This window comes from Phaenicophaeus curvirostris, chromosome 5 (assembly GCF_032191515.1).
Source record: "Phaenicophaeus curvirostris isolate KB17595 chromosome 5, BPBGC_Pcur_1.0, whole genome shotgun sequence".
Lineage (NCBI taxonomy): Eukaryota > Metazoa > Chordata > Aves > Cuculiformes > Cuculidae > Phaenicophaeus > Phaenicophaeus curvirostris.
In genome coordinates this window covers 69,426,091-69,441,374 of record NC_091396.1, presented here as the reverse complement: position 1 = coordinate 69,441,374, position 15,284 = coordinate 69,426,091, and the positions used below count along the sequence as shown (strand labels likewise).

At 48.4% G+C, this 15,284-nt stretch overlaps 1 protein-coding gene across 5 annotated transcripts in view; it reads right to left on the bottom strand.

The window, feature by feature from the left end:
- FERMT2 (FERM domain containing kindlin 2) overlaps positions 1-15,284 on the bottom strand; it is a 59,520-nt gene that overhangs the window by 17,717 nt on the left and 26,519 nt on the right. For 3 of the 5 annotated variants that reach the window (XM_069856821.1, XM_069856820.1, XM_069856824.1), the window contains 4 exons: positions 4,656-4,790; positions 986-1,018; positions 298-523; positions 40-142 (listed from right to left, as the gene is read on the bottom strand). In XM_069856821.1, the coding sequence (XP_069712922.1) occupies positions 40-142; positions 298-523; positions 986-1,018; positions 4,656-4,790 (497 nt within the window). The remainder of the gene's footprint in view (positions 1-39; positions 143-297; positions 524-985; positions 1,019-4,655; positions 4,791-15,284) is intronic. The other 2 variants (XM_069856822.1, XM_069856823.1) reach the window with 1 other exon arrangement.

The following is a 15,284-nucleotide window of genomic DNA, read 5'->3' as shown; positions in this document are numbered from 1 at the left end:
TTTGCCTGCCAGATGCAACTGAAATAAATAGCTCTGTACCTTTGGATTCAGGTCAAAAAAGCTGTAGTACTTGAACCGGAGCAGCAAAGCTTCATTTTCTTTCACCTCTTGCTCCATAAGTGATCGGGATGAATCGAGCCATCTGTAAATTGTCAACAAGGGATAACACATGCAGAAAGCTCCAGCGAAGTTGCGGTGAAGCTTTCAAGAATGCAATTTAAAACTGTGTATTTAAAAAAAACCCAAAAACAAAAACAGGGAAAAAAGAACAAGAAAAGAGCAGAAAACTCAACTCACCCTTGGTTGATTTTGGCTTTGTCGAGCAGCGCCTGGGGCTTGTACATTTTTGCTAAGGACTCCGGGGAGGTGACGGGCTGGCTCACGGCCAGGATGCCCGGGTTGCCCTCCGACAAGGCGCTGTCACCGAACCAGGCTGAGGTGGGTGACAAGGGGCTGCCGTCGTGAGCATCGTACGTCGGCGTCATCGTTTTGCTGTACAGTCCTGGGCTTGAATAGATGTTTCCTACCGGCAAGAGGAATACGAGCTGGGAGTTAGCTCATGGCCAAGCCTTGCCTGCTCCCAACCAAGCCAACTCAGACACAAACCCGAAGCCAGCGGATGAAAAACTTTCCCTTTTTATTTTTTTTACCATCTTTCTTTTTTTCCACAATGGGAAAACACTGCGCTGCTTGTTCTCCCATGAAAAGCTGCCCCTCTCTGTCCGCTCTCTTCTGAGAGCCAAAACGATGGAAAACTCATTCCAGCCCAAATCCATGGGAAAAGGTGCAGGTCTCCCACGCTGGGAAACTCCTGCCCTCTGTGTTTCTGTGGCACCTGGGACACGAATGGCCCCTGACTTACCGGAATTACCTGTTGCTTAAAGATTTTGGAAGTCAAAAGTTTTAGAGGAGCAGGAAAATAAACTAAGGGCGCAGTAAAAAGGCCAGAGGCAGAACGCCAAAGTCCTACTGAGGTGGAGCTCACCTTTGACGGGGCCGATGTAAAGAATATCGGAGCCTATGGAGAGGGAAAGAAAGGAGGGAAGTGAGAAGGCGAGAGAAAGTCACTGGGAGAACTGGGAAGGAGAGAAGCCGAACATGGGCGTTTTTGGAAGAAGGCAGAACAGCAGAGGTGAGGTTTAACCACCCAAAGGGAGTGTTTGCAGCAGCACTGGTGCACTTGGCAGGCAAAGCAACCAAAGTGACTCCACAGTTATCTTATTCACGCTACAGGAACGGCCTGGCACAGAAACACAGCATCTCACGGGCGGAAAAGCTTGCGGAGACGGCCAAATGATTTGGTATTAATATGCTGAGCAAGTGGCGTGGTTTGGTGCAAAACTGTTCCCGAAGCACCCATCACTCCCAGGCCTTTTAAAGCTTCACAGCTTGTACCAACTCAAAGGATGCAAAAAACCCCTTTCAAATTTACAAATTTGAACAGAAGAAAGTGGACCCAGCTTTGTATCTCATACCCCAAAACAGCTGAGAGGTAAATCATCCCTATTTATCTCACGGGAACATTAATTTTTATGTTAAGAACATAAAATGCAGGTTTTCAAAATACGGGAGGTTCAACAACTGTGTCCTACTATCAGTAATTCCACTGTGTAGGTACCTCAGGCAACGACCTCAGCATCATTCACTGGGCTTAAATCTGTCCAACAGTACCTAAAGAGACCAATAACTGGCTTTTTTGGGGAAGAGCTGTTCCCTTTTTACATCAGCGCCTGTTCAGACGTGGAAGTCAACGCACTCAAACTCCCCCTCAATAAGCACGGTGAAGGGGTGCATGGGAGGGTTGAGATGCCAGAAACAAGGTCTTCTACGTCACCTCCTGCCCTGAAACACCCGCTCGAGCCAACCTCCAGCTCCTCAAACCAAACAATCCCTCCTCCCCGAGTGACAGAAAGCCGAGCTAGACATCTGGAAAAGTCTAAGATCAAAACAATAGAAAAATCTTTCCAAATTCTCATTTTTTGGTGATGGGTATCTCAAGGAGCAGCAAGAATGGTTTGGATCAGCATCATTAAACCAGTGATAGCCAACCCCTTGGTTAGGAAACTTTAAATAATATAGAAACATGATCATAAACTGCCTGAAAGGATGGACCACATAGGTGAAAACCATCAAACAAGAAAACCACCAGGAGGCTTTTAATGCTCCTGCTAGTTTTTCCAGCATCCCAGTCTGGATTAATGATCTGGGGGACCAGTAAGCACTGTGGGTTCTTGCCATCAAGAGAGACCTAACAAATGAAGTGTGAGCATGGGAAGGGGCTGGAGAACAGGCCTTATGAGGAGCGGCTGAGAGAGCTGGGGGTGTTTAGCCTGGAGAGGAGGAGGCTGAGGGGAGACCTCATTGCTCTCTGCAACTCCTTGGAAGGAGGTTGTGGAGAGGAGGGAGCTGGGCTCTTCTCCCAAGGGACAGGACGAGAGGGAATGGCCTCAAGCTCCACCAGGGGAGGGTCAGGCTGGACATTAGGAAAAAAATTTTCATGTAAAGGGTCATTGGTCCCTGGCAGAGGCTGCCCAGGGAGGGGGTTGAGTCACCTTCCCTGGAGGGGTTTAAGGGACGGGTGGACAAGGTGCTGAGGGACATGGGTTAGTGATTGATGGGAATGGTTGGACTCGATGATTCCATGGGTCTTTTCCAACCTGGTGATTTTATGATTCTATGATCCACTGTTTGAGTGGCTGCTCCAGAGAAGCAAAGCTTCCCCTTTGACGCTCTCCTCATCACCTTCTCCAAATGTCTGAAACAGCTCAGAAGAAGCTTCCCTTAAAAAATCTGCCAGAGGTAGGAAACATCATGGAAAGTTGCAGCTGAAGTAGCTGTAAGATTGGCCACCTAAACAACTGAACACAAGCCTTCCCATGGAAAGCATTGGGAAACTTTTCCTGTGGGTGTATTGACAGCTCACACTGGTGGCATCGACAAGCGCTGGAATAAGCACATCTCAGGATACCAACTCAGAATACACGAAACTCATGTTGGGACAAAGCTAGAAACAGCTGATTCCAAACACGACTTCCAGCTGAACATGGCAGGTAGCTGCAGTAATTAAACCTGCAGTAAAAGTAATTCCATTCACAAGGAAGGCAAATCCAATGAGTCAGTTCCAAACCCAATAAATAATTAAAATAAAAACCTGTCTTTTGTGTACATTTTCCCCAAAGCAGGCCAAGTATTTCCTATTAGTCTAACGGAGATGACCTCTGTGAACACTCACTTTTGGGAAGGCTAATAACAGACTTGCAAGATGAAAATGCCAAATGAAATGAAAATTGACTGGAGCCTGATGCAGGGAAAACTCCCTGAGCCAGGAGTGGGAGAAGATCAGCCCACACGTATTTTTAAGTAATAGAGAGGAGAAAGAGTGAGACCAGAGCAGAAGACGGATTATTTTTCACTTGCTACAAACTCATGTTGATGCTTTGCTACGGAGCCCGTGGTGGCCGTTACTATGGGATGGCAGCTCCAGGGCATCGTTGTGCTTGTCCATGGCCTGGGCAGCCAAAACCTTCCTGCTTGCAAGCCTAGAGCCACCAGTGGCATCAAGCACACTGCCTGGCCTTCAGTCGTACTTCAGTTAATTTAAGACCAATTAATCCAAGGTGTGGAAGCCCTGGAGAGGTTCAAGGCCAGGTTGGATGGGGCTTGGAGCCCCTGATCCAGTGGGAGGTGTCCCTGCCCATGGCAGGGAGGTGAGAACTAGATGGGCTTTAAGATGCCTTCCAACCCAAACCATTCTATGATTCTATGGTTCTAATAAAAGTTTACTGAATTCCACGATATTTTTTTTTATTTGAAGCTACCCTGCTTCCCTCTCATCACTGGATTTACAACCAAGAGCTCTGGCAGCCAGATATGTCTCACCTGCCCAGCAGGGCCCATCGCTGCAGCTTCCTCTGCAAGTCCATTTGGGTTAAAGGGCTCCCACTAGACCTGCTTTACGGATTAAGCTCCTGCCATTTGCCTCCAAACACCAGACCTCCAGCCGCCATGGAGCAGAGTCAAAAACCCCTTCAGCCTGCAAACGCCTCCTTGCATCAGTTTGCTGCCTGTGGCAAGTGACGTTACTCCATCAGCGATGTTACTCCATTAGCTATTCTCTCCCCAGTGCTGCTCTGGCTCTCTAAGCCAGACTGGCAAACAACCCTCCCAGCAATAAAAAGGATGCTTTTTAGCATTATGATCTGTATCTACACCCTTAACATAAAGGACCATTAACAATTAATAAAATACTGGTTTTGCTGGGCTATAAATAAGGAGTAGGACGGCGACACTGCCTAAAAGACACCTGGAATTTGACATTAGGAATGATTTCCCATTTCACTCGTCTCTTAACAAGGTTAAGAAAATCTTTCAGTAACGCAGCCAGAGTGTGAAAGTGGTCACACTTGGTTTCTGGTTTATTTTACAGTGTCTGGCATTGCTCTGCTTCCCGATATGCGTGACAGCTTCAGGCATGCATCTGTGCGACCGTGACCGAGTGCTGCAACCCTGGATGATTTGTGGAATTCATTCAGGGTCCGTTTCTTGCACAGACCACAAGGAATTAGAGCAGACTGATAGTGCTGTGTCAATTCCCTCCCCAAGCTTTATTATCTGCTTGCCTCCTGTTGTCCCTTCCCCTGCAAGCTCCAGCTCACCAGACCCCGGCGTGATCAGTGGACCCTCCAGCTCGAAGGCATCATCTTCACATTGATCATCCAACTTCTTCTTTTTTTTCTTCGATGGATCTCTGGGTTTCCTCAAAAGGGAGAGCTCTTCTGGATGCCTGATGTCTGGGGAGAAAACAGATGATTTTTACAAAGGCAGGATGGCAAAAAGGGGCAAAAAAAGAATATCTTTCCTTCAGGAGCAACATCCAGCAATGTGCAAGATGATCTCTAAGGTTCCTTCCAAGCCAAACCATACTCTCTCGGCTGATTTCCTTTTGCAATGGTTAAAAATCAAGTGGAGAACATTTTCCCTGCAAGCCTGTCGGGAACAAGCACCTCCTTGGCTGGGGAGGTAGCATGGAACTTGAGTAAAATGCAGGATTTCCTAGGTACAGCCACTTGAACGCAAACACAAGCACTGCCAGACCTTGTGACAGAGCCTGGTGCCTAGCTCCCACCCACTATCTTAAATATAAATACAAGTACAAATACAAATCAGCAGATAAATCCCTATTTAGACACACAGGTAACAGGCCAGGTACCTTTCCTTCCACAGAATTATAGAATAGTTTGGGTTGGAAGAGACCTTAAAGATCATCTAGTTCCAACCCACCGGCCATGGAACAACCCAAGACTCAAGTAGTTTATTTACATTACAGACTGGCAATTTTAGAGCCTATATTTAAGGCATCCAGTTTTTAAAGAGATCTTGGCCAAAGTGAGAAAAATCCTAGCCTTTCCCAATTCCCTGCCCAGAACCAGCCTGAATAATTTTAAACCCACGTTATTCAAAACAAAGAGCATCCCAGTGTGTTTGTGGTTTAAGCCATGGGACTATGGGGGAAGAGGGGGGCTAATAAAGAGGGGATTTGGGGGTCTTTTCCCACAAAGGTGGCACTTTGGTTTTGCTTTTCCCTGCTGCAGTGGCTTCCAAGTGGGAAGGAGCTTCCTGGGAAAGTGGAGCCCATTGTCTGTCACCCCACCAAAACCCTCGAGGGACTGGGAGGGAGCCAGGAGTCCCTGCAAAAACCAAGAGGGGAGGAACAAAACCTCCATCTACTCTAAACTGTCCTCAGTCGATATGTGGGAACTGACCTGGAAAAGCATCCACCTGGGCACCAAGCCATCAGTGCAATGATGAAAGGCTGCAAAGAGGTCAGAGCGCTCTGAAATACAGCTCGCGTTGGAGAAAAAGAGATTATGGGTCATGCTTGAGCCTGGAAGGAAGAGTTTCAGAGCTCTCCTCTGCAGCTGGTTGCCCAACTGGAGAAATGTTTTGCTGTGAGGCTGGGGAGGCCCCGGAACAAGTGTCCAAGAGCAGTGGTGGCTGCCCCATCCCTGGGGCCAGGTTGGATGGGGCTTGGAGCCCCTGATCCAGTGGAAGGTGTCCCTGCCCATGGCAAGGGGTGGGACTGGATGGGCTTTGAGATCCCCTCCAACACAAACCATCCTATGATTCTACATTCAAGCCCCTGTGTTGCTTCTACACCTGTTTTTGGTGCTCAGCTGCATGGAGATGTGCAAAGCTTGGCCTTTGGGATGCCCTAAGGAAAGCCCCCCCGGTCCCATCCCTCCTGCACATCGACACCAGCAGCTGTAGCTGCAAGGGAGACGGGGAGACAGAAGAGAAGAAGCTGGTTGCACTGTATTTCCCCACCAAGAGTAATACTGGACAAGACAATACTGGACACCTCCAGTTACAAACAGAACATTCTCCAAATTATGTATTTTTTTAATGAAAAATGGATTAAAGCATGGTTTCCCTGACAGGCCACCACCCTAGGCTTCATTCCACTAACCCCACAGTGCCTGTCACACATGGGAAGTTTGATTTTAGGTGACTACCAGGGATGGATCCCACTAGCCTCAGCATTCCTGGATCCAGAGGCTGGGCACTTCTGGATTTAACCATCTCTCACATTGTGGGTCTCCCATCCCAAATCATCATTTGGCACAGCTTTAATTTAAGGTTTATTTTTATTTATGTACTTATAGATACTTATTTATTTAAGTTTGCAGATGATATTAAGTTGGGTGGGAGGGTTGATCTGCCTGAGGCTCTACAGAAGGATCTGGACAGGCTGGATCCATGTGCCGAGGCCAATTGCATGAGGTTCAACAAGACCACGGAGGAGCTGCTGAGGGAGCTGAGCTTGTTTACCCTGGAGAAAAGGAGGCTGAGGGGAGACCTTATCACTTCATACCTGACAGACGGTTGTAGTGAGGAGAGGATTGGTTCCTTCTCCCTGGTAGACAGTGATGAGACAAGGGGAAATGGCCCCAGGATGCCAGGGGAGATTTAGGTCGGACGTTAGGAGGAATCTCTTTACTGAAAGGGTTGTCAAGATTGGAAGAAGCTGCTCAGGGAGGTGGTTGAGTCCCCATCCCTAGAGGTGTTTAAAAGACAAGTAGATGTTGTAACTGGGGGCATGGTCTGTTGGTGGACTTAGGAGGGCTGGATCAATGGTTGGAGTCTATGATCTTAAAGGTCTTTTCCAAACAAAACCATTCTGTGATTCTATAATATTAATACATCTAATTTACTTATTTATATATATAAAAGCTTTATTTAAGCTTTAATTTAACACTGATTTATTATTACTGCATATCATCACGCTCATCTCCATCCCTGCACCCAACAGTTAGTTTGACTGCAGGAGTTCTTGACCATTTCTAGCAACAAATACCTGGTGTACAAATGCAGGCAGCTATTCCCATTCCCATTTATCTCTGCCAGCTTACCTCACAGAGAAAAAATCTGCTGGGACAACCCAGGTCACGCACGAGGGACAACACGCAGCACAGCCTAAAATGAGGAGTTCCCCTGGTATTTTGCTAGCAAGGTTTATACTCTGGTGTTTATTTATGGTGCACTAGCAACTGATGCAGCCTCTCAGCTGAAACCATTCAGAGAGGCCAAAAGAAAGAAGGGCTCGAGGCCAAGCTCGGCTCCTGAAAGCAATCTGCTGGAGACGGCCCAAAGCTTGACCATCTGATTTCAAAGAGACTTTTTATAGTCCCTCAGTTGTTCGCGACGCTCCCGTCCCGTTACAAAGGATACGGGCAAGCTTTCAGCAGCTGCTTTGGAACGGAGCCTGGCCACGGGGCACGGCAAAGGCAGCAGCATCCCTGTGATACCAGGACATCCCTGTGATACCAGGACATCCCTGTGATACCAGGATGTCCCTGCAGCCAAGCACATCTCCCACTGATCAGCTACAAACTTCTTCCAAACAGTGATCGGCCAGGCATAGCATCATCTCCCAGACTTTACAACCAAGGAAGCCAATGGAGGGTTGCAGGGGCAAATGAGAAATAAAGCCCGCTGTGCTAAAGAGCAGAGAGAGGAAAAGCAGCAAGAGCTTGATGCTGGATTTGATTCCCACCTCAGAATTCCAGTAGCCGTCCAGCACTGAAAGGGAGCCTATAGGAAAGCCAGAAAGGGGCTCTTGGTCAGGGAGTGCAGGGATAGGATGAGGGGGAACGATTTGAGCTGAAAGAGGGGAGATGAGATCTTAGGGAGAAATGTTTTGCTGTGAGGGTGGGGAGGCCCTGGCCCAGGCTGCCCAGAGCAGGGGTGGCTGCCCCATCCCTGGAGGGGTTGAAGGCCAGCTTGGATGGGGCTTGGAGCCCCTGATCCAGTGGGAGGTGTCCCTGCCCATGGCAGGGGGTGGAACTTAAGATGGATGGTTCATAAGACCCCTTCTGACCCAAACCATTCCATTATTCTATGATTTGATAAACTAACGAAAAAGAAGGAGTTTTTCCACATTTTCAGCCTGCACATTCCAATCTTTCAGTAAACTGCTGGTGAAAAAACTGTTTGCCACTGCTTATGGTCTTAAGAGTGTGTTCTGAACAGAGTGGGGTTTGGCAAACCTGGTGTTTAGTTGCAGTAGCTAAAGCCGAGCCTATCCCAGGGTGTAAAGGCTTGGAGATGCTAGGACTCCAGTTAACTGGAAAATGGGACAAGGAACCACCCCAGAGCCTCAGCCCTTGTTCTCTGGTCACAAAAGCAAGAGAAAGAGCCTTAGATCATCCAAGCAGTGCAAAAAACGCCAGTCCTTTATCTAGGTTTTGGCTTTTTACTACGTGCTGCTGCACACAGAGAAGCCCATTTGCTGGAGTTGTTCAACTGAGGTGAAGTATCTCCCCAGGGTTTGACTTCAGCCCCAAATTCTCACTCGAAATCCTGTCAACTGTTATCTATGTTTTCCAGCTGAAGCCAGGCTGCTCCTGCCAAAGGTCCCTTCAAAGGAAATGGGGTGCAGCAGGAGAAGTGACCTTCTGAACACAGCTAATGTGTTGACTCTTCAATTGACGTGTAGGTCGGAGCTGTGTTTCTGTTAAGAGAAACTCCGTGTCTGTACACATGAGACAGATGGCACCGGCAACAACTACTAGAAATTGCTGCAAATGATCCTTATAGCACTTTATTTCTACTTATTGTGCAAGTGCGTGAAAACCCAGCTATCCAGTCTCTTACCAAGCACCCCTGGCGTTGCTGGTGGCAGCGGCAGCAGAAACCATCCGTGGCGATATGTGCCGTGCTCCGTATGGATGGGAGAGTGCTGACCAAAAACTGTTCCAAAATAATTTTTCAGCTGGACCCAAGTGGGAACCTTTTCTATTTTGACATCTCCTCCAGCCCACACTGGACCAGCGAGCCCTAGCCCTGCTGCAGCTCCGTGTCAGCGTCCTAGCAGAAGGGCTCATCAGACTCATGGCATTTGTTGCCCAATGAGGGAAGGTGGTTTCCAGCCACAAAGAGAAATTTTTACGACTGTTGGATGAAGACATTTTACTCCCTACAGCACTTTCTTTTCCATCTGCAAGAGCCTACTTGTGTCTGTGTTGTCTCCTGCTGCAAGCAAACCCTTGGCTCTTCTTTATCTGCCTTGCTGGGTGTAAGATTTATAATTTATGCTCTTCTGCACCGAATCATAGAATCATAGAATCATAGAATAATCAGGTTGGAAGAGACCCACCGGATCATCGAGTCCAACTGTTCCTATCAAACACTAAACCATTCCCCTCAGCACCTCAGAATCCACCCAGTCAATCTTGCAGCTACTGCATCTTCAACCACCAAGGGGTACTGTGATGGGAAAGCAGTTGTGGTCAGAGATGGGACCAAAATCCACATATCTTGGCACGGAATCATAGAATCATAGAGTCATATAATCACCAGGTTGCAAGAGACCCACCAGATCATGGAGTCCAACCACCCCCATCAAACACTAACCCATGTCCCTCAGCGCCTCGTCCACCTGTCCCTTAAACCCCTCCAGGGAAGGGGACTCAACCCCCTCAGACCCCACCAAGCAGCAGGTCAAGGTGTTGGATAATTCCAGTGCTCCAAAGGATGGGCTCTCACACCAGTAAGAAGTGAGATTTGTGGTTTTCTTGCATCACCTCCACACACAACACAGTGTCATCCACTTGAAGCTGAGCATGTATTGACTTCCTCGGTACTTAAAATTACGAGAAATCACACAAGTTTCAATATTCAGTCTTGATATATAAGAATTAATTCTCCAGAGAAGCTCTTAGCATCCATTTTCCACTGGATTTCTGTCTCCTTTAAAAATCCAGAGAGCTGGTTTGCCTGCTTAGCTTTTGAAGCACAAAATCTCCATAATTTTACTTGTAGCACAGAGAGCATTTAGGGGAAATCCTCTCTTTAATGCTGATCCAGTTACCCTCCGTTAGGAACTGTGTTTTGAAGTGGGATTTTTCTGCAGTGGATCACTGCTGTCTTGAAGCAATGACTCACAAAAATAACAGCCTTTGCGCATCGACATGACAATTCTTAGAAAAATGAGACCTCAAACCCTATTTCTTTCCTATTTCAGACTTAAAAAAACCCAAACATCTTTTTCTTTGGAACGACTGTGTTCTATGGGTGGTGTTTCCTGAATTTATGGAATTCCTGAGTTTACAGAATTAAGTATCTGCAACAGAAATTCACACAAGATGAAATTTTGCAAAACAAACCAGAAGTAAGGAAAGAGACTTGCATAATTCCTGAGGTGCCTGGAGATACCGGACACCGGGCAGTATCTGGAGCAGGTCCTCACCCACTTAGCACAGTTTACCAGGTTTGTACACCTGCCTACATTCAGAACATTTTATTATGGACTCTTCAGCTGCCTGGTTGCTTAAATATTTACTTGGTTAAAAGCCAAGTCCTCCACTTGCTGCTCCAGGCCATGCAGTTATGTCAAGGCATTCCGCAAAGCCTCCTGAGATGCCCAACGAGCGCCACGGGTGCAGACCAAACTGGGGCTGACCCTGGGAGGGCCTTTGCAGAGCCTTCCCTCAGCACGGAAATGACAAGTGCCTGTTGGCAACGACCCGCAAAACCACCCAAAAATGAGGTTACTAGGGTTTATAGTGGTGTGGATGCTGTTTGCAAACGTGGTCTGCGTGAGTGGTACCCAGAGCTGAAATCAGGCTGGGAGGGACCCAGGAGATGGAGGCAGCAGCCAGCAGTGATGCAGCCAAGTGTTATTGCGAGGCTAATAAAAAAGGCTCTTGGAGAAACAAAGTGAGCAAACACCGAATGTTTGGATGGCTTTTTCCACAAGTCGGACTAAATCCCCAGACTCCAGTTATCCGGATGCCTCTCGGAGCACAGGCAGCACTTCCAGCCTTGCCCATGAAGTGTCTGCACTGCAGCTGAAGTCAAATTCAGCTCAATTAAGTGCTATAAACAAGAGAATAAATCCCCTTACACCCTCTGCACTGGACTATAAAGAGCAATTAGAATCATCTTAAGGAAGGCAGTGGCATTGGGTTTGCCAGCATCTCCTAATGCCTTCAGGAGGAAAGTCTATTTAAAGGGTCTCTGTCAACATCAGAGTAAGGATGAAAAAATTCACTGACTCACATGGTGACATACAACCTGACGCTACTCGACAGGCAGAGCAGGGACTGGGGAGGGAGAAAGGGGAATATTTTTTTTCCATTTCAGTCACTTTGCCATTAAACCTGCTTATTTCCCTTAACAGCCCAGTTTCTGGTGTTCGTCTGGATCCTACACAACAGCTCCAGCTGAACAGAGGCAAGCAATAAAAGAGGAAAACAGTGAAATGAAGAAGTTGGCAGCGCTACACTTGGGCCTCGCAATTTAAAAAGCGGAGTACATTGCAATTTGGCCGAGCCTCTAAATGGTAAGATTTCCTTCCACACCCATCCCCTAGACATATTTAGAAATAACCGCGCTACTGCCAAACCCCTCTGCTCGTGGCTGCAAAAGGCAGCAAACCCTTCCTGGGTGTTTCACCGGCTCTGTCTCCGCATTGGGACACCAACACACCATCCCTGAGCATCTTCATGGTGCTGCTGAGCATCCAGAGACTGTATTAAGAGATGCTGGTGTCACCTCCAACACCCCCTGAGCTCACATCCAGCTACCAGGACTCCATTTCAGCCCCCCAAAAAAGGCTGGTTTATTTTCCAGTGGGATGCGAAGGAAGAAAAAAAGGGTTTAAAGGTTTGCAAGAGCCAGGAGTAACTCCAGACAGCTTTGCCTCCTGGGAGCCCTTGGCACAGGAAAGAAAAGGACCTGTTGGAGTGGGTCCAGAGGAGGCCACTAAAATGATCAAAGGCCTGGAACACCTCCCTGGTGAAAAGAGGCTGAGACAGTTGGGGCTGTTCTGCTTGGAGAAGAGAAGACTCCAAGGAGACCTTATAGCAGCCTTTGAGTCCTTAAAGGGGGTTGTTAAGAAAGATGGGGAAAAGCTTTTTATCAGGGCCTGTAGCAATAGGAGAAGGGGTCATGGTTTTAAACTAAGAGAGAAGTTTAGGCTAGATATTAAGAAGAAATATTTTACGCTGAGGGTGGTGTGGCACTGGCCCAGGTTAACCAGAGAGGTGGTGGATGCCCCATCTTTGAAACATTCAAGGCCAGGTTGGATGGGGCTCTGAGCAACCTGATCGAGTTGAGGACGTCCCTGCTCACTGCAGGGGCATTGGACTGGATGGCCTTCAAGGTCCCTTCCAACTCAAACCATTCTGTGATTCTATGATTCTACAAATCAACTGGGTTTTGGCTATGGCTCTGGGTGCTAAGGGGCACAGGCAACCTTGGGAATGCTGCACATCTCAGACTACCAAAGGGTTTCAGTTTTACAAAGAAGAAAAAAAACAACCAACCCCACAACAGCGGCTTTTTATAGAAGTTTTTTTGGCAACTGAGGGCGTGGAAATATTACAAATACTTCAGAAGTCAGAGGACGTTCTGTACTGGAGTGGAGACCATTTATAAAGGAAAGGAGAAAAAAAAATAGGTAGGGTCATATTCGGCATCCAGACTGCTGGACGGTGTCGCCTTGCTCCGGGCAGGCTTGCATCATGCTGCTCCCAAATTCCACGGTGGCTCCCAAATGCCACCGTCACCATCTCGGGTTGCGTTCAGTGGCTGAAGCAAGGAAGACAGGCTACTGTCATCCCATCAGGCACACACCTTGTGGATTTGGGGAAGCAGCCTGCCAGCCTCACAGGACTCTCTGCATCCCATCCCTCCTCTCTCAGTCCCACAAGCTCCTCAGGGCGGGACAACCTTTAGCCTATCCTAGCTGAGTGGTGCAGTTACCAAGCCAGAAGGATGGGATGTCATCCAGAGGGACCTCGACAAGCTGCAGAAGTGCGGCTGTCTCAAACTCATGAGCTTCAACGAGGCCAAGTGCGAGGTCCTACACCTGGGTCGGGGCAACCTGCAATTTCTATACAAGCTGGGGGATGACGTTACTGGGAAAAGCCCTGTGGAGAAGGACAGAGGGTGCTGATCGATGAGAAGCTCAGCGTGAGCCTGCAAGGTGTGCTCACAGCCCAGAAGTCAAGCTGTGTCCTGGGCTGCATCAAAAGAAATGTGGTCAGCAGGGCAAGAGAGGGGATTCTCCCCATCTGTTCCTCTCTTGTGAGACCCCTCCTGGAGTCCTGTGTCCAGTTCAGGAATCCCCAAAATAAGAAGGAGATGGAACTGTTGGAACAGGTCCAGAGGAGGCCATGGAGATGATGCAAGGGCTGGAGAAGCTCTGCTGTGAGGACAGGCTGAGAGAGTTGGGGTTGTTCAGCCTGGAGATGAGAAGGCTCCAAGAAGATCTTATAGTGACCTTCCAGTACCTGAAGGGGCTACAGAAACGCTAGGGCCTGGAGCAATTGGATGAGAGGGAATTGCTGTAAGCTGTAGAGGAGAAGATTTAGATGAGACTTGAGGAGGAAATTTTTCATAATGAGGGTGGTGAGGGCCTGTCCTGGGCTTCCCAGAGAAGCCGTGGCTGCCCCATCCCTGGAGGTGTTCACAGCCAGGCTGGATGGGGCTTGGAGCCCCTGATCCAGTAGGAGGTGTCCCTGCCATTCTGCGATTCTATGATTTTATCCAAGAGGGATCCCAGTTTCCCAGTGTCCCTCTCCCCTGGGGAGCTGGGGACCAGAGTGAGATGGGATGCAGGCATGGAAACTGCCACTGCTTGACATGGGATGCTCCTCAGACTTGGTTCTCAAAACAGGTGACTAATCCACATGGAGCTCTTTGAGGATTACGAGTCAGGAGCTGGGTGTGAACCCTTCCAGACTCTGGGGAAATAAAGAAAGACCTGAAGAGAATTTCTTCATTTTGCAAAGCCTCAGGGTGCATAAGGGAGGGAGCAGTCATGAATTTTGGAGTGCTTCCTCCCAGAGCTGCCTCCTCCCAGGCTCCAGCATCACATTCTCCTACCAGTGCTCCCAGTTCCCACCAGCACCAACTGCAATGATCTATGCTCCTCTGCTCAGGCTGGAGGACAGCACAGATCCCAAATCTTCACAGCCAGAAGAGAAGGATGCAAGCTTTGGCCCCATCACAGCATCTCCCCTCACCCTGTGGTTCTGCAACACAGGCGGTTTCCCCCAGAGAAGCAGCATCGCTGGGGCAGGAAATGCTGAGCCATGGGAAAAAAACCTTCACACTTGCATCTGGCTGTTTGCTTTTCCTCTCCCACGTGCCCCCACAGCAGCAGGAGATCCCACTGGAGTCCCTCACTGCTCCCAGGACACATGGAAAAAAACATACAGGCAGCAGCAGGAGAAAAAGGATGCTGTCAAGAAGAACTCTGAGGGTATGAGCAGACGCAAGGCATTCTACAATCAAATGAAGCCCTTGTGGAGGATAAAAGGATTTTTCTCCTTGTAGGACAATGGGTTAGCAGGAGCTCTGCAATGCAACTGTTGTGGAAGAAAAAAGGATTTTCCTGCTTGTTGCTATACAGGATGATGGGTTAGCGGGAGCTCTGCAATGCAGCCACGTGTCCTGTCTCCCCAGATCCCACTTTCTGATGAGGATGTTCTCATCCACACCAATAAAGTGTTAATTGCAGCCCCATCAAATCACACGCATTTGATGGGCTGTTGGCTGGGCAGGAACATCTCCCGGTGGGATGAGGAGAGGAGCCGGTTACACAGGAGCCCTGCAAGCAGCACCCCATCCCAACCTCTGCACCCCAACTGATGGTCAAGCAGGCAGCACAAACCCCTGCTGCTCCAAAAAAAAGTGAAGTTTTACTTTCTCTTTCTCTGGTCTTTAATTGCAGACCAGAGCTGGCCCTTCAGGACACACTGCCTGCCAGCAGCTGC